The 23,276-nt window shown below is 53.7% G+C and overlaps 1 protein-coding gene across 1 annotated transcript; it reads right to left on the bottom strand.

Moving 5' to 3' along the window:
- Positions 1–7,981: 7,981 nt before the first annotated feature.
- Positions 7,982–23,275, bottom strand: MRRF (mitochondrial ribosome recycling factor). Its single transcript, XM_067309234.1, has 7 exons — positions 23,226–23,275; positions 22,142–22,338; positions 21,536–21,691; positions 20,178–20,296; positions 17,175–17,266; positions 11,124–11,283; positions 7,982–9,392 (listed from the first exon to the last, which is right to left on the bottom strand). The coding sequence occupies exons 2-7, from the start codon at positions 22,311–22,313 to the stop codon at positions 9,315–9,317; spliced, it is 777 nt and encodes a 258-aa protein (XP_067165335.1). The 5' UTR covers positions 22,314–22,338; positions 23,226–23,275; the 3' UTR covers positions 7,982–9,314.
- Position 23,276: the final 1 nt, after the last annotated feature.

Consider the following 23,276-nt stretch of genomic DNA (forward strand, 5'->3'; position numbering starts at 1 on the left):
CGCTGCCGCCCCGCTCCGCCCCGCCCCGCCCCGCCCCGCTCCGCTCCGCCCCGCCCCGCGCTGCCGCCCCGCTCCGCCCCGCCCCGCCCCGCCCCGCTCCGCTCCGCCCCGCCCCGCCCCGCCCCGCCCCGCTCCGCTCCGCCCCGCCCCGCGCTGCCGCCCCGCTCCGCCCCGCCCCGCCCCGCCCCGCCCCGCCCCGCTCCGCCCCGCCCCGCGCTGCCGCCCCGCGCTGCCGCCCCGCGCTGCCGCCGGCGCCCCCGGGCCCGGCCACCCCCGTCCCCACGGCCCTCCCGAGACCCCGTGTCGCCCGGCCACCCCATGTGCCGGTGTCCCTCCCGGTCCCCCTGGCCATCCCCAGGTCCCTACATCCCTCCTGTGCCACATGTCCCCCAGGATCCCCATGGCCATCCCCAGGTCCCTGTGTCCCTCCTGCGCCCCGTGTCCTCGGGGTCCCCCAGCCAGCCCCGCATCCCTCTGTCCCTCCTGTGCCCTGTGTCTCCTGGCCGTCCCCAGGTCCCTGTGTCCCTCCTGTGCTCCCAGGACCCCCCTGGCCATTCCCACATCCCTATGTGCCTCTCCTGCACCCCATGTCCCTCAACATCCCCCTGGCCATCCCCGTGTGCCTCTGCCATTCCCATGTCCCTATGTCCCTCCCATGCCCCCACGATCCCCCTGGCCATCCCCACATCCCTATGTCCCTCCTGTGCCCTGTGTCCCCCGGCCATCCCGGGTCCCTGTGTCCCTCCTGTGCTCCCAGGACCCCCCTGGCCATCCCCGCGTCCCTATGTGCATCCTACATCCCATGTCCCCCAACATTCCCATGGCCATGCCCAGGACCCTATATCCCTCCTGCACCCCATGTCCCCCATGATCCCCCTGGCCATCCCCTTGTGCCTCTGCCATTCCCATGTCCCTAGGTCCCTCCCGTGCCCCCACGATCCCCCTGGCCATCCCCACATCCCTATGTCCCTCCTGTGCCCTGTGTCTCCTGGCCATCCCCAAGTCCCTGTGTCCCTCCTGCGCTCCCAGGATCCTCCTGGCCATCCCCAAGTCCCCGTGTCCCTCCTGCGCTCCCAGGATCCTCCTGGCCATCCCCACATCCCTATGTGCCTCTCCTGCACCCCATGTCCCTCAACATCCCCCTGGCCATCCCCGTGTGCCTCTGCCATTCCCATGTCCCTACGTCCCTCCCGTGCCTCCATGATCCCCCTGGCCATCCCTGCATCCCTATGTCCCTCCCAGTCCCCATGTCCCCCGGGATCCCCATCCCCATCCCTGGGTCTCTAAGCCCACCCCTGCATCCCTATGTCCTTCCTGCTCCCCATGTCCCCCAGGATCCCCCTGGCCATCCCCAGGTCCCTGTGTCCCTCCTGCACCCCATGTCCCCCAGGATCTCCGTACCCCTCTTGTGGTCTCCACACGCCACCAAGCTCCCCGTGCCCACGCCCCGGTCCCCGTGTCCCCCAGGATGCCCATGCCCATCCCCTCATCCACAGGCCTGCTCCCGGGATGCCGGCGCCCTGAGCGCCCCCGGCACAGCCCCTCCGCGTGTGGGGGGAGGCCGGGACACGGCGGGTGCCGGCTTGAGGAGCTGGGCTGCCGGCAGCCAGAAAGGGGCCAAGGAGGCGACTTGATCCGTGAAAGCGTCCGTGGGTGTTTCCAGCCCGGCCATTTCTCACCCTGCCCGGCTCAGACCTGGGAGCGCCACGAGCCTGGTGGGCTTCGGCGAGGAGGAGGAGGAGGAGGAGGAGGGGGAGGAGGAGCAGGGCCGTGGGATGGGGGAGCCGCTGTGCAGGGCTTCGCAGGGGCTCAGCAGCGCGGAGCGAGGCCCCTCGCTGCCGGGAAGCCACGCTGGGGACCGCAGGGCCACGGCCCGCTCGTCCGCCCGGCCGGCTTGGCCGCCGGCTGCCCAACAGCTGCTTCGCGTTCCCGGGATGAGGAAAAACCTTTTAAGTCTGCGGAAAAACCTGCGCAGACGTCCAAAAATGCAGACAAGCAGAGCGCTTGGGGCGATTACGAGACGAGTTACCGGAACGGCTGTGCTGGGAAGGGGAGCGGGGCTGGGCTGGCCAAGGAGGAGCACGGGCGGCCCCGCGGGGAGCAAGGCAGCGCTGTCGTTCGGCTGCTGCGCGCGGGGCTGAGCACCCCCGGGCTCGTGACACAGATGGGTCCAGCTGGACCGCGGAGCCGGGGCGGAGGAGCCGCGAGCAGCCGCACGTGGGGCTTCGGTTGGCGTCGAGACCGAAACGTCCCTGCCCCTCTCCCGCGCTCCCGCGGCCTCCCCGCAGGAACCGATGGGGCTTTTTTCCTGGAGGAAAAGCCAGATCCCGGGAAGCGGGCGTGCAGGGAGGAAGCCGCGGCAGGCTCGGGGCTCGGGGGCAGGCAGGCACGCTGGGGGGCAGGTTGGGGCGAGCAGGGCGGCAGAGCGGGAGCCAGGGCAGCGCCGGGGCGGAGGAGAGCGCGGGGTCCTTCGGCATCGCCCCGGCATTCCCAAAAGCCGCTGCCCCCCCCCCCCCCATCCCGCCCCGCCGCGCTATTTTTACGCGCCGCCTGGCCGAGCGGAGCCGGGGGCCGCCGCGTTTCCTGCCACGCGGCCGCCCCGGGGGTATCGCGGCCCAGCAGGGCTGCCGGGAAGCGGAGCGGTTAATGCCCGGGGAAGCGGGTCTTCCCGCTCCGGAGCAGCTGTGCCAACGGGGGGGGGGGGGGGTCACCCGCAGAGCGTGCGATGGTGCGACGGCGGTGCCCAGCTGGGCGCATCGACGCCGGTGGACCCCAAAACGGGCCCTGCCGCCGTGGGTGGCCGGAGCGCGGCCGAGCGGGGACGACGGCAGCGGGCAGCCCGGCAGCTCTCGCGCCCGCCGGCCCCGTTTCTCCCCGCTCGTTGGGTCCTTCCCCTTCCCGCAGCGGGGCAGGGGGGCAGCGCAGCCTGCGGCATCCTTCGCCCCCCCCCCCGGTAGCGCGGACGGGCGCTGCCAGGCCGCGTCCTCCCGTCGGGAGGCAGCAAAGCACCGCCGATGCCGGCGCGCAGCTCCGAGCCCGGCTGCTCCCGCCCCGCGCGCGGCCTTCCCGGCCGGCCGCTGCGCCCTTTCCCAGCGCTCGGGGCCGGCTCCAGCGTCCGTCCTGCAAGCGGCGGGTGGGGGGCCCAAAACGCATGTGGTGGCCACGAAGAAAAGAAAAAAAAAAAAAGCAAAAAATAAGCATCCACTCCGGCTCCCCGCCGCTTTGCCCGGCCCTCAGAGGGGGTCGATTTTGGGGTGTGCGCTTGCCGAGGAAATGCGGGCCGTGGAGCTCGGGGAGCCAAAAGCTCAGTTTTCCCACTCTGCCCCGGAGGAGGTTGGGCACCGGCTTGTGCCGAGCGCCGCCACGGAGCGAAGGCCCCCCCCCCCGGAGCAGCCGGTGCTCGGGCCCGGCACAGCAAGGTGCAGCGAGCACCGGCGGCTGGCGCCGACCCATCCTGCCGCAAACCAGGCTCCGATGCCAGCAGCGAGGGCGGCGACCCTGGAGCCACCGGCACTGGCGTGGGGGGCTCCGTTGCTGGGGCTGGGAGGGTAAAACCGCCCCGCGCCGGGCGTGGGAACAACTGGTCGAGCGCTGCGGTCAGGAAAACGCACGCGGGCAGTGCGGTCCCGGGTTCAAATCACCGGAGCCGACGAGCGGCGGCTTTCACAGCACGTCGGGGCCTCCTGCCCGCGGCGCGGCACCGCAACGGGCGTGAAAAGCTCCAAAACGGTGTTCAAACGGGGCCGGGGCCGAGGAGCGGACGGCCGGCGGCACGAGGGCTGCAGCTCCGCAGCGGAAAGCCGGGGCCGACCAGGAAGTCTGGGAGCGGGAAACCCGAGCCGGGGAGCGCAGGGGCGCAGGAAGGCGCTTTCAGCAACCATATTCATCACGCGCGGTGCCCGCGCCGCCAGCGCCGGCTCCTCCCGCACGCGGCCCAGCCGCCGGGGCGGCCGCGTAAATGCTTCCAGCTTCGCCGGGAGCGGAGCCGGTCAGCGCCGCAGCTGCAGCCCATTAGCCGCAGTGTAGGGTTCCCCGGCCACGCCGGCACGGAGGGGCCAGGCCGGGCCCACAGCGGGTTCCTGCTTTCCCCGGCTCCGCACTCCACCTCGCCGCCGGCACCTCGGAAAAATCCCGCTCCGCTTCCCCGGTGCCGGGGACGGAGGTGGCCGCGTGCTCCCCGCGCCGCGCTCCCTTTGCGGCTGCCCTCGCCCGAGCCCCGGCGCCGGCGGCTCCCCAGCTCCGCGGCCGCCCCGGTGTCCTTAACGGCCCGACGGCCGGCGCCGGGGCGAGCGGAGGCCACGTGGCGCGGGAGCGGGGCAGGATGCCGCCGCGTGCGCGAGCCGGCCGGCATCACCGCCGGGGGCCAGGAAATTGCAGCAGACACAAACCCAAATACGCCGGGTCGCCCCCCCTCCCCACCGCCGCAGGTAATCGGGCTCGTCCGGGCCCTGACTGGCAGCTTAAACGCTTTAATCCTCGGGATTCCGCGCTGCAAGGGGGTCCCGCGCCCGAGCCCCCCCGGAGGGGCCCGGAGCCGCCGATGGGGCCGTAATTGGAGGCTTCTTTCACTCCCCTGACACTAGCCAGGGCCCCGCCGGAGCGGAGCGGAGCGGGGGGCTGCGGCCAGGCAGCAATTTCCCTTATGGAATTATTTACCTGATTAGAGAGTTTATTTTATCAAAATTGCTTCGGAATGGGGCCGCTCGGCGCGTCCGGCGAGGGGAGCTCCCTGGTGGGGCTGCCAGGCCTGGAGACAGGTAATTTGTGTGGTTAATGGGACTAATCCACGAGGCAATTACACCAATAGATTTCATGACTGCAAAGTGCTCTGTTCCCATTAATTAAAAATCTGTTAAGAAGATTAGCACATAAAAGTATCAAAAGAAACCCAAGAGTTTCTTTCCTCCCTGGCCCCCAAACGCGAGTGTGGGAGTGCTGGATTGCTTGCGTGAGTACAAAAATTATTCTTTTCAAGGTAAGGGCTTCACGTCCAAAGTAACTGCTGACAGTTTTCCCCGACTTCCCTACCAAGAGGTCCTTTATGTTTAATTATAGTTTGTTTAAATTAGCCCTGATTGTTAGCATGGAGTGTTAGTTCAAATATATTTTAAACGTATTGTTCCCCTGTGCCCTGCCTGCGCCGCGTGCCAAAGGCTGCTTGCGGGAGGAGGCGGGGGGCTGCGGGGAGGTGCCCCTGCGCGCGCGGCCCGAGCGTCCTGGTGCACGGGGATGAGCATCCCGGTACATGGGGACGAGCATCCCGGTACATGGGGTCGAGTGTCCTGGTGCACGGGGACGAGCATCCTGGTACATGGGGACAAGCATCCTGGTACATGGGGATGAGCATCCTGGTGCACAGGGACGAGCATCCTGGTACATGGGGACAAGCATCCTCGTACATGGGGACGAGTGTCCTGGTGCACAGGGACGAGCATCCTGGTACATGGGGACAAGCATCCTGGTACATGGGGATGAGCATCCTGATGCACGGGGACGAGCATCCCAGTACATGGGGACGAGCATCCCGGTACATGGGGACAAGCATCCCGGTACATGGGGACAAGCATCCTGGTACATGGGGATGAGCATCCTGGTACACGGGGACAAGCATCCCAGTGCATGGGGCTGAGCATCCCAGCACGTGGGGCCGAGCATCCTGGTACCTGGGGCTGAGCATCCTGGTGTGCGTGGGGCCGAGCATCCCAGTATGCAGGGCCGAGCATCCTGGCAGGCAGGGCCGAGCATCCCGGCCTGCAGGGCCGAGCATCCTGGCACACGGGGCCGAGCTGCAGCAGCCTCCACGGTTCATCCCTTGGCATGTGGCACCGCCGGGCCCGTTCCCGGTCTTTGTCCGCAGCCAGAAACTGAACAAAACAAAAGCAAATTCCCAGGCAGCTGAAGGTGCCATTTTTATGGATTGGCTGAATGAGGAAGTGTTTTTTGATCTCTTAAAATCCTGAATATTATCTGACAGTTTATCTTGTTTCTCCGCATCCGTGTCTTTGCGGCAACGCCAGCTCATTTACATGTGTATTGCGCCTGCCTCCACGGGTGCTGAGGTCAATTGAAACTCAAGAAAAGAGGAGAAATTTATGCAAAACTGTTGATTGCATTTGTATGTAATGAAATCATCCAATATTCATCTGACTATAGACTCTAATCTGAAAGGAGAAGTGAAGGACATAAGAGTCACTGGAAAGCAATAATGAGCTTCTGTAGTGATTAAAAAAGCACTTGAGCTTTCTGAAAATCCAGCCAGAAATCGTGTCTAATCAACACGGAATATAGGAGGCAGAGATTACATTGATACATTTTGCAAAGCTCACTGTTGAAAATGCATGCGAGCTGTAAACTCTGACATGCCATCCCTGTTCTGTTTGATACAAATCCGGGAAGCACACAATCAGCGCCCAGGCGCATCCCTGGCACAAAGCAATCGCGGTGCCGCTGCTCGATGACTCATAAGCAGTGCAATCACATCTATTTTGAAGAGCAATGTTGGTTTTTAACTATGTCGAGAGCTTCCAGGATCCTTGGAGTTTCTCCTTCCTCTCGCCTCCGCCGCGAGGCACCTGCTCTGCTCCCTGCTCCAAACCCTCTGGTCGCGGCCACGGGACTTTGGCAGCGCGGAACGAGCCCGCGGAGCCCCGGGGCGGCAGCTCACCGCCGCGCTCGGGCCTCCCCGGCCTGGCCCCAGCCATTCGCTCCAAGCTGGGCTGTGCCGGTGGTTAGCATCACCGCAGCCCCCGGCCCCAGCTGCCCCCGCGTTACGCGCAGCAGCTGCAGCTCCCTCCCACCCTCCGGCAGCATCAGCTGCGGCTCCTTATCAGCCCCGGGGCCCTCCAGGCTCGATGCAGCCCAGAGGCGCTGCCGATGCCGGCGGAGGAAGTCTCTTGTCTTGACTCTGCACCTTCCCTGTGCCGAGGCCCCGCTGCGCGCAGCCCCTGCGCTCTTGCTCCCGGGCGCAGAGCGGTGCAGCAGCAGGTGGATTTAGAGAGCGTAAGGGAAAGCGGGACCAGCGCAGAGCCGCCCTGGCGCGCCAGCACGATCCAGTCGCAGTAAGTGCAGTGAGTGCCCAGACTCCCCTCTGCTGGATAAATCCTAAAGGCAGGCGGCCCAGGCGCTGGTGGTGGCATGGGGTGGTGGTGGAGCAGGCCCGGTGTGCCGAGCGCTCGCCAGCACGTGTGGCGGGTGTCACCGGCGTCCCGTGCTGCCGGAAGGTGCCAGGGCTGCAGCTGGGGCTTTTGTCTGTTCGTCCTGCCGGGGAAGATCGGCTAATGCAGCTCTGAGCGCTGCTCTTTGTCTCTGTGTATTTACAAACCGGCTCTGCTTCACCGCGTCTCCTCCCGTTGCCCCCCGAAAGGCCCTGGGGGGGCAGCCGAGCTGCAGCGATGCCCTGGAAGGTGTTTCAGCTGGCACCTGGGCAGCCCGGCTTGCTTTATTGCCAGGGTTTAGGTGCAGTCAGATGCTACGGGGTAAGGAACATCAATAAACACTCGAGAAATTCCTCCGCGTAACGGCACTCGGCACCCGCGGTGCCCGCAGCTCCGCTGCCTGCCTCCGTACGCGCGCAAGGGCAGCACGAGCCGCCCCGCGCCATCCACGCCACCAGCTCGCCCACCGTCCCACGGCCACCGCCTCGAATGCGCGGCGAAGGGGGAGAGGAAGGAGAAGCCCCTGCAGGGACGCGTCCCTGCTGCCGTGCCCGGTGCAGGAAGGCGCTACCGCGGCTGACGTCAGCCCCGGCCAGCTCATCCCGCTCCTGCGGCGGCTCCTTGGCCCGCCTGCCGTACAGAGGCGCTGCAGTAAGCGCCCTGGCGCAGTGAGCAGAAATCGCTCCCAGGCAGGTACGAGGGAAGCGCTTCAGTCCTAGGCTGTCACTGGGATGCAGAGGCTGCAACAACAAAAAAGCCTAGTTGATAAATGTCAAAAGAAATACAGCAATCAGCTGAAAGCAATTTACCGAGCCATGTAACCGCCCTGGGCTCGCCATTTTCCTTTATTCATTTATCATGGTAGGCGCTTTGGCCAAAATACACAAAGCGGAGAAATTGTTGACATGTGGGGCCCTAGCAGAGCAAATCCTTCATCCTCCTCCCCCCTCCCCGCTGAGCACAAACTAACTTTTTGGGAGTTGTTTATTTAAGGCCTGCAGAGCACTTAGTGGTCTTTGAACCCGCATGCTTTGGGAGTGGGGCTGGGTTGCCAGCGACCACCTTCCCTCTGCGATACCGTTGACCGAGGCTGTGGGGAAGCCTGTTTGCTGCTGCTGGAAAGGACCTGCTCGCAGCGAGGAGCTCGGCTGCACCCCCTGCGCAGGACCCCGTTCTGCTTCCACCTCCTCCTCCCCTCCGCTCTGTAAAACGCGACACCAGTGGCGCGCGCAGGCGTGCTGATGCTGCCTGGGCAGGGCCGATGTTCACGTCAGAAAGCTCCTGTGCTGGCTTTTGTTTTCGTGTGTGCTTAGTCCTGGCAAAAATAGCCATGCTGACAGCACTAGTTTCAATTCTTTATTCACAAAACCCACCAAAGTGTAAGGAATCGCAAATCTGTGGTCTCTCGTGTCTGCTTTGGCAGTCTTCGCCGGTTGGTGCTGAGCTCCTCCGCGCCTTCCTGGGGTGCTTGCTGGAAAGGCTGTAGAAAACTGCACTGGCAACAGCAATGGGCAAATGCTCTTTTGAGAAGAGTGAACTCAAGGGGATGGACCAACCAGGAACTGGCTGTCCCAAGGCTGTTCCTCCATGTCACGTTTTGATGTTATTTTAGGCAAAAACATATGACAAGGTTCACAGCAGGACAGTGGAAGGGAAGGTTCCCCTTGCTTGTGTCCCTTGCTTCCGCCGCTGCCAGGCTGAGAGTTGCTCGAACGGCAAATGGGCCGGGGAGCGAGGCGGGCCTGCAGCTGCGCTCCGGGTAGGAAGCAGAGCGGTGGAGAGGTCAAACACTGGATGGTTTAAGCCCTGCCAGTTCTTGCTGGATTAATTCCTGAGGCAGAGGGTAGCCTCGCCTCCTGCATGTCAGCTTCTGTTGTGGGAATCCTTCCATCAGCTTCCAATCTTTATTTTATTTTTATTCTTGCTTCACTCAATTTTGTTCTTCACCTGAATAAATAAAAGCAAGGAGAGTTTCCCCATCCCTCCAACGCAATCGAAGATCAGCAGTCGGAGCGACCAAAGCACAGATCGGTTCTGGAGGTCTGGGAGAGCTGTCCCTGCCCATCACCTGAGGCTGCTAGACTCTGGGCAGGAATGGCCAGTGGGGTGCAGGGCAGTCCAGTCTTGCTAGTGGGGGGAGTGTGTCCGTATGGATGGTGTTTATCCAAGCAGCTCCTTGGTCTTCGCTGCCAGCAGCTTGTCCATCTCTGCTGCAGCACTGTCTGCCATTTGCTGGATCTGCAGCGACATAGCACAAGTCTGAGTCACGTGCTAGGTAGTGTCAGAGTTCAGAGGGAAAGGAGTGACTGGATCATCTGAAACAAAGCCTAAAGTGCTAATAAAAATCAAAATAGTGCTGGCGCAACAACTCTTTCCTCCTAGGGGCCCCCCAGCAGCCCTAGGCGAGTCTGTGCCAGTGTTGCATCAGCATGGTGAAAACGGGGACCAGGCAAGGGCTCTGAAAAGTGCAGCGCGAACTCTCTCTGCAGCTCCTCGTTATTGCTGATGCAGATTTGAGCGCTGGTGCACCGAATGGCCAGGCACCTGGGAGAGCTTCCCACCCGGGCTCGGCTGGTTTGGCTAGAGCCACTCAGCATCTGAAGATGTCCATGTCTGCTTACACCCTGTATTTAACCTACGTTTGCTGCAGTCTTTGCTGTTCTCTCAAAGGCTCCTGGCAAAACCTCTTGGCTGAGCCTCATACGTTACTTTGTCCAGTCCGTATTTAACAGAGCTGCCTCAGGGGGAGGGTGGAGTCAAGAGAGCTGCTGCTGTCAGTGCCAGAGAAGAGAGGGCTTATCTCATTACTTTCTGCATCCTTTCCGCTATTGCAGCAAACTAGATAATAGTAGGAGCCGCAGTCTTAATGTGCGAATCCTAGTGTGTACTAAGTAACAGATCTATTTTATTTCTTGGAAATGATAAATAAACTGCTATTGCTAAAGGCCTGGCCCAGTATCAGCTCTCCTGGTAATAAGGGCTGGAGATGGTAAGCATGTAAACGGTGCCAAAATATGTGCACACTTATTTGAGTGCATGATGGAAGATGTGTGGAAAAAGGTTTGAGCACACTGAGGGTTTTCATGCACTAGCTTTACAAGACTGATTTAGCAGCATTGACTCCCGAGGTCCTAGGCACATGAGAATGATCTTTTCTCATGCTGAAAAATCTGGGTACAAGCAAAAATTGGACTTGAGACACTACCTCTACAAATACAGAAAACCATCTGTCTGCTCTGGGAGGACTGCTTCCCAACAGGATTCAGTTACAATAGCATGGCCATTTTTCCTGCTTGCACAAATGCTCTGTATATCAATGTTTATTTTTGTGAGCACACAGAGAACTGTCCTGAAGCATTTGCAATGTATCTAGCTATAGCTGTTAATAAACAAACAGCTAAAAAATAATGGCCTGCCTTCAGAGGCATCAATTCAGCAAAACACTTATGCTTGTGCCTGAGTTTATGCCCAAGTAATTGACTTTAGTGACATCTGCTCTTAGGGAATTAGGCATGTGCTTAAGTATTTTCCTGAATCAAAGCCAAAAACTCCTAACAGAGATAATCTTGCTAGCCTTTTCATTAATAACAAACTGGAACAATCCTCATTAACACCAGCTGTTTTGCAACATCCAGGCACTGTGAATGTGGGTAGTTTTGCTCCCTGAGGTCAGCTGGCTTGTGCAATAGTCCCTTGAGCTACAAAAGCTTTCAGGGAAGACTTTTCCTGTGTTAGTTTACAATGGTTCATACCATGAATTTGGCTTTGAGATTCAAGCCCCAAATCTCACAGAGAAAATGCAAATATAGCAGCCATTATCTATCCCAAAAATTCAGCCAGGGTCACCCATCTCTCAGCCAGTTGCTCAGTGCTGGAAATTTGTTAGGAAGGTCTGGGATAAATGTTCCCTGTTGCGTTCATACCACTGGGCTGTGAAATATCATGATGTGCCAGAAGGAAAAAAATTACCTGCTTTTCTAGCAGCCAGATAGTATCTTCAGACACTTTGCTCTTGCACTTCTTTATTTGGGTCACACTCTTGCTTCGCACCTTTCTCAAGGCATCTTTGGATTTGTTGGTGGACTGCTTGGCAAGCTTAGCGAGGTTCTCCCTGTGCTCTCTGGTTATCCTGGCAGTGGGGAAAAAACAGCGTCATGTGTAGCACAGCTAGATTTATTTCCCATGAAGGACAGACCGGACTCTGGGTAAACCCAGCGATCCTCTCTGCTCTGGTATCTCTCAGACAACTCTCCTGGCTCCGGACCGACTGGCCTAGACAGATCTGCCCTGCAGCACCATGCTGGGCTCCGCCAGGACACCCAAAAGCAGCACGTGTTAAGGCAGTTCTCACTCTGGGCTGAGGCCCTACGGCGCAAGGTCACAGCACTAACCAGCGCGGTGCTCAGGGACTGTTCATCCTGCTTTGGTCCCCTAGTTGACTCGGTCTGAGCTAACTCAGGTACCTCTGCACAGCACAGCTCCTGCTGCGGTGATGCACCTCAGCAAAATAAGTCTCATGCCTAGAGCAGAAAGCTCCCAGCACGGCTCTGAGCTGAGGGACTTGGAATGAATCTTACTTGTTTTATGGTTGTCAGTGCAGTGCCTGAAAGTCATGCTGTAATGTTTAGGTTCCTTTTTTCTGCTGCCAAAGCATCTGGGGGAAGGAGGGAGAATCCAGCTCCAGACCTGAGAGACAGAGCTGAAAAGTATAATCCTCCTGCAAAGCTGTGAGGAAACCTCCGTCCATTCCTGAAACTCAATACAGTCTCCCTGCAACTGGAAGAGGCTGAATTATATATCTGGAAGCTATAGAGCTTATATTTCACTCAACCTTGTTCCAGCTCATCACTAACAGGCATTTCCACTAAGATCATGTTTAACATCCTGTTTGACAAGAGGGTTATCCTAGAAGTGGTTCTGAAATTAGTGGCTCAGTATACCCACAGCTAAGTGGCAGAGTAGAATTTCAGCTCCACCTCCGCCCTCATCCTGGGCCAGTTATGGCTGTGATTCCACAGGAAAATCCTAAACTTTCCGTCCCAAACTAATAACTAAACGTGATGGAGGAGTCTGAGCACCTGAATAAGGCACAGGAACAGCTGGCGTGTCACCTTAGCTCCAATAATGTTCTGCTTCTTCCCAGCATCTACAGCTGATCGCTGTCAGCATTAATTGTTAACGCTTAACAAGAATATTTCAATTAGGTTCGTGGCTCTTGAAGTTTCCAGATTGCCTTGAGAATGAAAAGCCCAGTGCACCTACTAACACGCACTAGCAGGAGAGCGCCTGTCCGCTCGCAGAAGATATTGCAAAGTAAACATTTCATGGGAGTATTTAGAAATTGACTGCAACAGGCTGGGTCACCGAAACAGCGAGGCCAAGGCTCTTCCTACGGAGAGCTCAGGAAACGTGGGGCGAGGGCTCCCACGGCAGTGCTAGCTCTGCCCCCTCGCGGGTATTCATTACAAAGAGTCTGTCATTACGTGCTCAGATTCCGAGCCCTTTCCGAGCTTGTTCTCCGTCCAGGAAGGCATATTCGCTTTGATACCTCCCTGCAGCAGTCGGGTCACTCGCAGCAGATGTTTGCAGAGGCACTGACCATTCCGAAGCCTAGTCAGTTATTTTTACTTCAAGGTGGAGAAGGGACTAGGTTTTCCAGAAGTGATTAGTGATTACTGGAGTTCGGTGTCTCTAGGAAAGCTGACAGAGGTAGAGCGCAGAGACACGCTACAGCACGCACGGTCGCCCCCGCCGCTGCTACGCAGCCCTGAGCTGGGGGCAGGCCCGGGGCAGAGGGACAGGTTTGGCTCCCTGGCCCGGCCTCCTCTCTGCGGACAGCGGCTGAGAAAGGACGGCTGGAGGGAGAGGACCAGCTCACTTCACATATGGCAAGAGGCTTCTGGTCAGCTGAGGCCAGCGCCTGCATCTGAACGCTTAATTACAAGCGAGCAGGGTTACTTGTGGTTTCCTGTGCATCCTGACATCGATGCCTTTAGGGCTTCTCTCTTTCAAAACCCTGAGCCAGAGGTCCTGCGGCACATGCGAAAGCAGCGGAGCCCGCTCGTACGCAGAGGTCTGGGCGAGGTCAGGTTCTCAGGCAGCTTTTTTGGGGGCGGGGGGTGTGTGTGTGTACGTGTGTTAAATCTGCTTCCACTGAACTTGGAGGAGGGAGTTGAAAATCTGCTTTCCTGCTGGGTGGCGAGGCAAGCCGGTCTGCGGCACGATTGCCTCAGCTGTGGGAGATCGAGTTTGCCGCTGGCTATTCGCCTCCCCGTTCGTGTTCATCTTTCGTGAGCTGTGCTGAGGGTATCACTCGCTTGCTTAGGGCTGCTGAGCCTTTAAGGAAATGTTTTTGTTTATGCAGTGCTGCCAGATTTCCTATGCTTCTTGGCACAGGGTCACAGCTTTCATGCCTCCTTGTCTGTCTTTATTAACACCAATTTCTTTTTATCACTGTGCAGCACCGCGGAGTTTCTCAGCGGGTTTTACGTTCCAGCCAGACTGTGTGTAAATTCTCAGCAATGCTACCAGCAATGCCAGAAACAGGCACTTTTTTTAGGCAGATGCTGTTTCTGGTTAAGGAATCCATCAGCATGAGCCAGGCCCAAGGTTTTAAAGAACAGTTGCTTAATTCTGCCACATCTGGGACTTCCACACTGTTCTGGATGTTTTCTTTTCTAGCTAATAATCGTTGTCCCTGCCTCCTCTTTAAAGCCAAAAAAGTGTGAAGTAAACCTGGGGAAGGGGTGCCAGAAGCAGGGAACGAGGCCAAGGTCCCTGCCCACAGCCCCTTCCCTCCCGTCCCGGCCAGCGCGCAGAGCCGGGGGAACGCTGCACCTCCTTTGGATGTACAGAAGCAACAGGCTCAAATCCTGCTGTTTCTGCAGGGTCGATCCTGCGCTGTGGGACTATCTGGGGCGAGGATAAGAGGGGCCTGGTGGCGGAAATGCCAGCGTGTTTAGAAATGCAGCTACACGACGGGTAACGTCTCCTCTTTTTCTGCTTCAGTCAGCAACCAGTGGTTTGAGCACTGCAATACTTGGATGCTCCTCTTCCAGCATATGGCGTGAGCACACCCACAGTGAAAACAATGCAGGCCACATCTGATCTCCAACACAAGACATTTATGCGGGTAAGAACAATTTCTGTATCTTAAATGCTAGGAATTTCCTGTGAACGACAGGCATCAGTTAAAGGAAAGTGGGCTTAACTAGATACTCTGCATGCATAATTGCAGATGCAGATAAACACAGGGTGCAAAATCTATTATTCAACAAAAAGCATGTATGACACTTATGAGAGATCTGGAGCAATGCAGCTCAAAAACAGCTTTGTTTTTTTCAAATGAAATTTCTTGAGTCCTTTCTCTCCACAGTAGGTATCTTTGCATGTTTCTTAAAGGGCAAAGGAAAAAAGAAAGCTCACAATGAGTCATTAAACTTTCAAATGAGTCATCTGGCTTTCAGTAAAGCATGTGTAAAAATATTACTAATTTACAAACAATATCCAGTGTAACACAATAGTTCCAAAAAAGATGAACCTAAAAATGAGGCAATACCATAAAAGGCACAAGGTCAGGTCAAATTCAGCCAAGAGATCAACCAATACTAATGTTCCCATGGCTGGGGTTTTTTTTTGTTTCTTTTTAAACCCTCAGAGAATAATTTTAACACAAATAAATATTGCTCATGCTGTGCTAGCAACACAAACAAGCTAATACCTTGGGGAATAGAGGGGATCCTAGCAGGAAGCAGAAGTAAACACAAGTGAAACTAGTGTATTTTTACTGTCTAAACTGAAATGCAAAAATTAAATGAATAAATACTGAAAAGTAAACTCTATTTTTAAATGTTCAGTTGAAACAATCTTAAGCACTGACGTGTAGTTGAACCTGCATGAGGCAAAATACGATGCACATGTGTCCAGCTGATATGTCAGACTGGAAAGTGTTTTTAGTAACAGGTAAAGACATTTCAGATTTGCTGATTTTACTTCTGATGTGCTTCCCCTCGTGAAAGAATCAACTTCTGCAGAAACAATATTGTATCTTCCAGATATGCAAGTGATACCTACAGTAACTTCATTTTGGATTTGTTTGCTTATTTTGCACACCTGCTATAACTTTGGCAAGTTCACTGCATCCTATCTGTCATATATTCTCTCATAAACGTCATTAGAGTGTTGGGAAAATGAAATAATTTGAAAAATTAGAAAAAGTAATTCAGGGATATACTATTAAAGAGAGGCCTCTAGCAGAATTTGATTTTTTTCCCTTTGCATTAGAAAGCTGTAAAAGATTCTAGCTGACTGCCTGTCTTTTCGATAGGTGGATGAAACTCTGAAAGCTCCAGTCTTGTCACCACATAGTGGGTGAGAAAATGGGACCTGAGGTGCCTGTGAGGGCAGACCTGCAAGGCACACGTTCCAAGTTGAAAATCTCTTTAACTCAGGACTCCCCAGGCTGCCAACCACCCAGGCAAAAAAAGAACCAAGAGCAGCAATAGAGATACACCAGAGGAACAAGGGAGCCCACTAGACAGGTCTTCCGCAGGGAAAAAAGACCTGGTTTTCCTCCCCAGCACCACAAAAGAAAGTGACAGAACATACACATTTGTTTAAAAACAATATATTTTGTTAAAGATCAGGATTTGCTGTTTCAGAGTTTCCTCCCCTGCAATTCATATTCAAGGATGACCCAAGTGCCCATTAACAATCAAACTACTGTGCAGCAACCCGGGAGCCTCAGCAATTATGAAGATAATAGTGCCCTCCTCCTCTGCCTCCTCTCCTGAGGAATGGGGGAAGGGAAGAGAGCACAGGGGAAAGAGAAAATCAGCAGATAGAATGATAATGTCACTCCCTTTCACCGACAGCAACAGAAAGCTGCAATTAGAATTCCCTGATCAAAATGCTAGATAAAATTCAACAGTATTTTTAAAATAGATCTAAAGCACCAGACATACTTAGTTCATCCTTACTTAGAAGTCACCTGCCTGTAAAATGCAGTGCATGTGCATGGTATGTGCAGTGTAAAAGCCTTCTCTAGCCTTTCTGGGAGTTGTGAAGTCAGGCCAGTGGTGGGTTTGTACATCCACGTCTGCCTCCACCGCAGCAGGGTCGGAGCACCCACAGCAACTCATGAATTTACCTTGCGCCACCCAGACCTGGGCAGAGCAGCGCTACTCCCCCATTACAGGCGGTGCCCGTGCTAGCAAGATACGTGGCACAGTGAGAGCCGAGCTGCAGGGCAGCTCCGAGCTGGAGGTCTGGCTTTACACAAGATCCAGTCTCGTCGCAGGGAGCGAACACACGTGAGCAGCGGGAGAGCACTAGGTGCACTCCCAGAACATATCTTTCTGTTTAGTTTCATCTGAAAGGAATCCTACTCATTCGTGTTGAGACAGCAACATGCTGCGAACCAAAGCACTCCAAGCAGGGTGACTGTCCGTGTTGCCATGGGTTGTAAGGTGTGTACTACATGAGGAGAGCGAGTGGCTTTTTTAGTCAAAGCTCTCAATTTCCTCCCTCTGCCTTCCATCATTTCCTTTTGATGTTCTCTGCAACAAGGTGCTATTCACCTCTAATACTACTGTTTTGCTACTGTATTACTGCTGCTCAAGGCTGATGTAACTCCAAGAATTTGCAGAAAAGCAGCAAGGAATCAGTCCTTGAATTAAGGCAACACAGCTTCAAAAGTCTTTGGCTGTCTCTTGCAAAGTGCTGCAGCCAGCTAGGCCCAAGCCTCTTCTGCAAGGGGAGATAAAGAAAATGAGACCAGGCATCAGATGCCAAAATGTGGTGACTTAGAGCTCAGACACTTGGAAGAAGTTCCACCAAATATTTTTAGGTGCTCAGATTTTTTCCTAAAGAAAACAAAAGAGGGTAGCTGTGTGGAGAGTAGCTGCATCAAGACCTCACAGCAATCATGCAGGCTTACGCACCCGAGGACAATGAGGGACACGCTGCAACCTACTACGTTATCTTGTATAACCATGAATTTAGACAGCCATCATTACTTACTTAGGAATTGGTACCCGAATTATTGTCCCATCTACTTCCGGGTTTAGGTTCATTCCACTTTCCCTTATAGCCTTCATAGCTGCAGCTGTACTCTGTAAACCAGATCAAAAGGTAAAGGGAATTAGGAAATAATTATTCCCATATGCCAGAACTCTGTCAATAGTTGGCAATCCATCTCCACAGAACATGGAAACATTTAGTTCTGTTACCAGTAAGATCAGGAAGTTACATTGGTGCAGAGAGCTTTGATCAAACTGAATGGGAAACCATGGCTGCTCTTGGTATCAGGGTACGGAGGGCAAGAAGGGGGGAGGAGAGGGGAAGGGAAGCAACAACAAAAGAAAACTGTTTTGCTTCTTTGAAACTATTTGAATGGTTTGGGGCAATGCAGAGTGAAACCGCAATAAATTCCCAAGGCATAGCCTGACTGCGGCAAAGGAGATGAAAGATTCTGAGCATTTAAAAATTCCAGTTGAATGTTTTCCACTAGAAATCACAAAGTGCCAATTTAGAAATGTTAACTAACTTAACCGCTTCAGCACTACAACCTAACCACATTACATGAGGGCAGTAGCAGCTGGCTGAGAAACAGAGCCCGTGCTCAGCTCTAAGTTTATTTTACAGCGAATTACTTGGGATTAACTTTTTAAGGCTCCATCACTGCTGGCTGTGTTGACACTCTGCTCTGCTTAAAAGGTGAGGTGCACAGGTGTGCTTGGTAACTGCAAAGTGTTTAAACACTTCCTTTCCCATCACAGAGCACTGGTGTACCTTTAGAGCATCAAATTTTACGGTCAAATCAGTTTTGCGAAGACTCCGACAGTGCCCTGCCAGCTTGTTTCATTCTTTGACATTAACAATGACAGAACAGAACAGGTTTGTATTCTCTTGGCACTAGTGTGGCATTTTCTCTTCCCCATCATTGACTTTAGATCCAAGCTACTACAGTAGACTGTATTTATGAAGTCCAGTATTTATCAACTGAGGCACAAATTAAAGCTCTGCATATTTGTTTAGGTCTCCAATGTGTGTGGACCTCACTGAATGCAATGAATGCTGTACCAATGTGTTGTAAAACATAACTGCTGCCCTTTAGAACATAAAAAGGGCAGAAAAAACGTAACAAAGATGATCTCAGCAAATTAGTACTATAAACGTGTTATTCTATGGACAGTGCCTGCCCTGTAGGAAGGTAATGTTCAGTAAAAGCTGTATTGTTTAGTGCATACATTGGAGGAGATAGAGGAAGGGGAAAATATTGCAATATTGCCCCCATCCTGTTGAAATAAATACTCATGCTTAAAAGACAGTCTTTTTTTTTAATATAAATCTCAGGCATAGATACATCAAACAGAATTTGGCCCTGCAAATCCTTTTCTACAATTTTTCTTTCCCAGATTCTTCAGACATTTCTGTTTCCTTTTCAATACTATCAAGTATTGGCTATATGCTGTAAATAATGACATCAGGCAAATGTGTGCATAATGTTATTACGGAGTTCAACCTATCCGTGGAACGGTTATGTTATAAAACAACTGCATTGAGAGAAACGGTTATAGCTCTAGTTCAAGTGAAAAATGGGTCCCTGGCTTAGAAAAAAACTGTAGGCAGTGATATATATGGTGGTATTTAATTTCACACATGCCCATTTCTCAGTCTGTCTCAGTTCCTGCCTGGACATGGGCTAAGTCATGGAGTGACTTCTCCAGCCCTCTCAGCTCTGGCACCCTGAGGCACCTCCGTGTGCTCTCTGATGAGGGGCCTTCATTCTTCAAAGTCATTATACATGCTGGATACGCTTTAAGAAACACTTAGGCATCAAGTACCTCACACTGACCTCCTCTGAGACTTTGCTGACTTAATTAATTGGGGAAAGCCTTTGCAAAATAAATAGAGATAAGCTTTGGCAAACCTCCAGACCTGGAGCTGGATGAACAGCTCACCCTGCACTCATTATTACTTGTGTCTGCACACGCTGCTCCGGTCTCTCTGAGTGACAGCCCTCTCCACAGGGGCTGCGAATGCTTTTTCCGGAGGTGGGATGCACCTAATGCAGGGGCAAGTCTAACTAAGGCTCCTGCAGAAAATTAAGGGGAGTTGGCTCTCCCAAGGGGCATGTCAAAGCACCTAATTTGGGGTCCTGATCTGAAGGCACTGTCAAGAGAGGAGCTCACTAATTTCAGTGGTGCCTGTCAGGCCCTGTGATAGCACTAAGCACAGGCCCAGCTTAGTCCTGCCAGGGGAATAGCACAATCTTTTCAGATGTTCACAAGCTACATCAGCAGCTTCTTCCATGAGCTTTCAGAGAGCGGTAAATAAGCATGTTTTACAGGAATTTGATGGTGCCCCCAACACAAATACAGACTATTCTAACTACAAGCATGGTTTTGTGCACAGCCAAGTCTTCATAAGGAACTGAACTGACATAAATATGAAAGGGCAGATCTAGCATCATTTTCACATGTGTAATTCAGGTGAACCAAAGGACAGTGTGTGTGCAAGACTACTGGGCGCAGTAAAAGCTCAGGAAATGAAGAGACCTAGCAGGGCACAATTATCTAGGTGTCCTTCCAGCACGGCACTGCCCTAGTTATGATATTCTCTATGCTGTCTTTCCATCAAGTTCTTTGTGATGCAACTGATGGGAAACTAGTCCCCAAAGCAAAATGATCATATTCTTGGGATTTATTGGATGGGAGCCTGAGAGCAATCATAGCCTAACAGGCAGCATGCAACGCTGGGCAGACCCCGGTGCCGCTGCACATGCGAGGTATCTTGTACTCCGGACAGTGCTGGAAAGTCACTTGCCCAGGGCAGTGTGCAGTCAGCAGCAAAACAGGACTTCTGTTGTGTGTCACACAAGGAGCGATAGGCGATGCAGTGAGAACTCTCAGCCACTGTCAGAGTTGACTGATTTACTCTAAATGTTCCTTTGCTCAGTATCGACCTGTTTGTTCCCTTGGTAATTACCTGCCTGTAATGCCTTCAGTAATGTCTCCTTACCTCTGGAAAACTGGTCATGTTCACTACAACGAGCTGAGGTGACTTCTGTGAGATCTGCCCAAGCTGGTTCAGCGGAAACTTCCCATCTTTTGTCACCACAATTATGTGATCAAAGGCCCCTCAAAAGAACGAAACACGGTGGAATTTCAGTACGACACGGCAGTTCAGAATGATAATGGAGTAGAAAGACATATGCAGTGTCCTGCATTCCTTCCATTAGGCAACATATAGATGTCATAAAAGAAAAGAATTTCTTTTTCAGACTTACAGTTTTGCTGTTGGACTTATGCATGCCCTGCGGTATTTGTAAGCTAAACATTTCAACATTACTCTAGAGCACAAGAACACAAAAACAAAACTCTTGTTTGTTTTCATTACCAGAACAGGAAAACTAAGCAAAGATAATGAATAATTAAAAGATTTTTTTTTTAATTCTTACAATTTAAAGAATATCTAAATGTTGCTATAAAAATCAAGGAAATTATTGTCTTTAGCTTAGCAGTGTTCCCTTAAGCCCTCAAAGTTCTTTTCCAAGTCCCAAGAGGAGGTGTTGTACACTGTCTAATTTAAAGTATTCAGTTTCTCCCTGAGCTACTCTTAATCTGCTCCCTAGTTTATTCTCAAAAATGTTAACAGGCAAAAAGGCACGTGGGACAAGGGTACTTTATCAGTGCAATTAAAAAAATACCTATGGTTAGAATAAATAGTTAAGAGATTGAGCTAAACTTTCCAACTCCGTTAAAGACTGAAGTGCCCCAGCCAGAGCAGGGGTGGTGAATGATTCAAATTTGGTCATTGTTTAATGTTAAATTTTATCCCTGAAACTTGATACTACTTATAAATACGTATGTTCAGAGTGTTATAGTAACTGTAGCTTAGTCAAATATATTCATGTTTCTTTCTAAAACAGAAAATTCACTAAGTGAGCAGGGCTTGTAAAGGTCACTAACCACAAATACGTATAGCAAAAAAAGTTTGTATATGCCAGACACCAGCCTGATGGCAATTTCCAAAAGGCTAATTTAATGGCAATTGGATTTTTCCTGCCCTACTGCACCATTAGCTGACAACCTGCTTCTTCATCACATCTGCAAACAGTTCAGTTAGACACTTTTGACATCTCCCACTTACAAAAGCTATTTCCAGGAAGCTATTAACAAAAATGGATTCTTCCTGGTCAAGCTCAGGGTGAAAAAGGCCTTTAGTTGGGGATGTCAAAGTTGTAGTAATCTGCTGCCTAGTGAATAACTAAACAAAAAGAAAATCAATTTTGAAAAAATTAAAGATGCAGTTGTATGCTGCAAAGACTAGTAACCTTATTTACAGATAGCACAACATTATACAAGAGAGTTACTAACCTGGTGAGGTTCTAATACTGAGATTTCTGCTGAAATCTTCTTTCAGAGCTTCTACCACCGCCTGCATGTCTTCACTGGTTTCTTCCAAATTGATAATATCCTCAACTAAGGCAGCACTGATATTCACTCTGGCTTGAGCCTGCCCTTTACCTTTAGCTGCAATTACAGACAAAATAAATTTCTAACAACACTTCCCTGTTGGATTAGAAAGTAGAAAGAAACCGCTACAATCGCTGTTAGATTCAGAACAGAGCCTAAGATAAACTGAAATAACTGCAGTATATTTTTAAATGAGTAAGTAGCCCAGCGCTTGAGCATATATATAATCCAAAATGTATTTGGATGTCACACTCTGGGTATTAACTCCAGCGTGGAGTGTGAAGATTACGACTTACTGCCCAGGCCAACAAACATCTCCATGCAGTACTTCCCCCAGAGGGAGGACTAAAATTTCATGTACACTGCAATACAGTTAGGCAAATTAGCTCCCCCAGAACTGTGCTCTGCCTAGGTTAGATCAATACTGGTACATGAGATAAATGGGATAAGAAATTCTGTTTTCAGTAGTATCTGGCAGCACACTAGTAAAAAGACTGCCATATTTACCTTTTTTGGTAGCTAGCTGTCTAGTCAGCATCATCTGATGGACACACTGCCTGCAGCCTTTCAGGAGCAGGGCCGGGCAGCCTGCAGGAGCCTGTGGCAGCACCCTTGTTGCACATGAAGAACGATAAAGCAGGGACTGCAGTTGCCGAAAGCATCTCAGGGCCATAGCCATTGTTCACAGCTCCTCTTTAACTCACCTGGAAAAGAGAGAAGGCAGGTGGTCCACTTTGAATGCTAAAAAAAAGGGCTTCATGGCTTAGTTGTACCTGTCAATGCGAGTTGACAGTTCAGGCAACATGGGGCAACAGGCCTGATCCTGGTCCTACAGAAGCTGCAAACATGTAAGTAAGAATTGATTCAGTGGCACAGACCGTACCCTGGGCGTTTGCGTAGCATCCAGCCAAAGGGCTACGGGGCTGTGATGCGAAAGGCGCATTCCACATTCAGGAAGGAATATCTTGCCTAAATATCTAGCATTTGCGTGTCAGCTGAGTGCAAACTTTAATTTCTACCGCAGAAGGTTTGAGGCTCCAAACCCCCCAAGCTCCCCCGCAATTTAAAGGATTCGTTTAAGACCGTGAGAGGCCACCACATCGGACCGAGACTCCTTTGCGCTCAGAGCTGCAAACAGGCCCAAGAAGAAGTCAGCCCCTTCCTCGCCTGCCGCGGAGGGGCAGGTGGCGCCGGCTGCCACAGGAGGCCCGGCCTCCCCCCCCCCCCGCGGCGGCCACCGCCGTGCCCGGACCCGGCGCCCACCGGGGGACCCGGCCCCGCGCCACGTGCGCCCAGGCCCCGCCCCCGACGCGCCCCCAACCCCGCGGGCCCCGCCCCCTCAAGCGGAGCCTCGCGCCCCGCCCCCGCAGGCCCCGCCCCCTTCTCCTCAGGGCGCCGCGGCCTGCGCCGTGCCCCCCTCGCAGGCCCCGCCCCCGCGCGCCCTCCCGCCGCCCCCGGTGCCCGGCGGAGGGGCGGGCTGCCCCGGTGGCCGATCCGGGCCAGGGGCCGGGCCGGGGGCGGCGGCGGGGGGGAGGAAAAAGGGGCGGGGGTGGGGGGGGGCCGGCACCCGCCTGCCTGCCGTCCCGCTCACCGTCGCGCAGCCCTGCGCGCTCCGCCGACGTCATCGAACCGCGCCGCGCCG

This window comes from Apteryx mantelli, chromosome 21, assembly GCF_036417845.1.
Source record: "Apteryx mantelli isolate bAptMan1 chromosome 21, bAptMan1.hap1, whole genome shotgun sequence".
NCBI classification, from domain to species: Eukaryota; Metazoa; Chordata; class Aves; order Apterygiformes; family Apterygidae; genus Apteryx; species Apteryx mantelli.

Coding starts and splice junctions, on each gene's coding strand:
- MRRF (XM_067309234.1), bottom strand. CDS start 22,313: ATGGCTATGGCCCTGAGATGCTTTCGGCAACTGCAGTCCCTGCTTTAT. Junction 21,692..22,141: donor ACAGCTAGCTACCAAAAAAG/GTAAATATGGCA, acceptor CTGTAATTGCAG/CTAAAGGTAAAGGGCAGGCT. Junction 9,393..11,123: donor TCTGGCTGCTAGAAAAGCAG/GTAATTTTTTTC, acceptor ATGTCGCTGCAG/ATCCAGCAAATGGCAGACAG.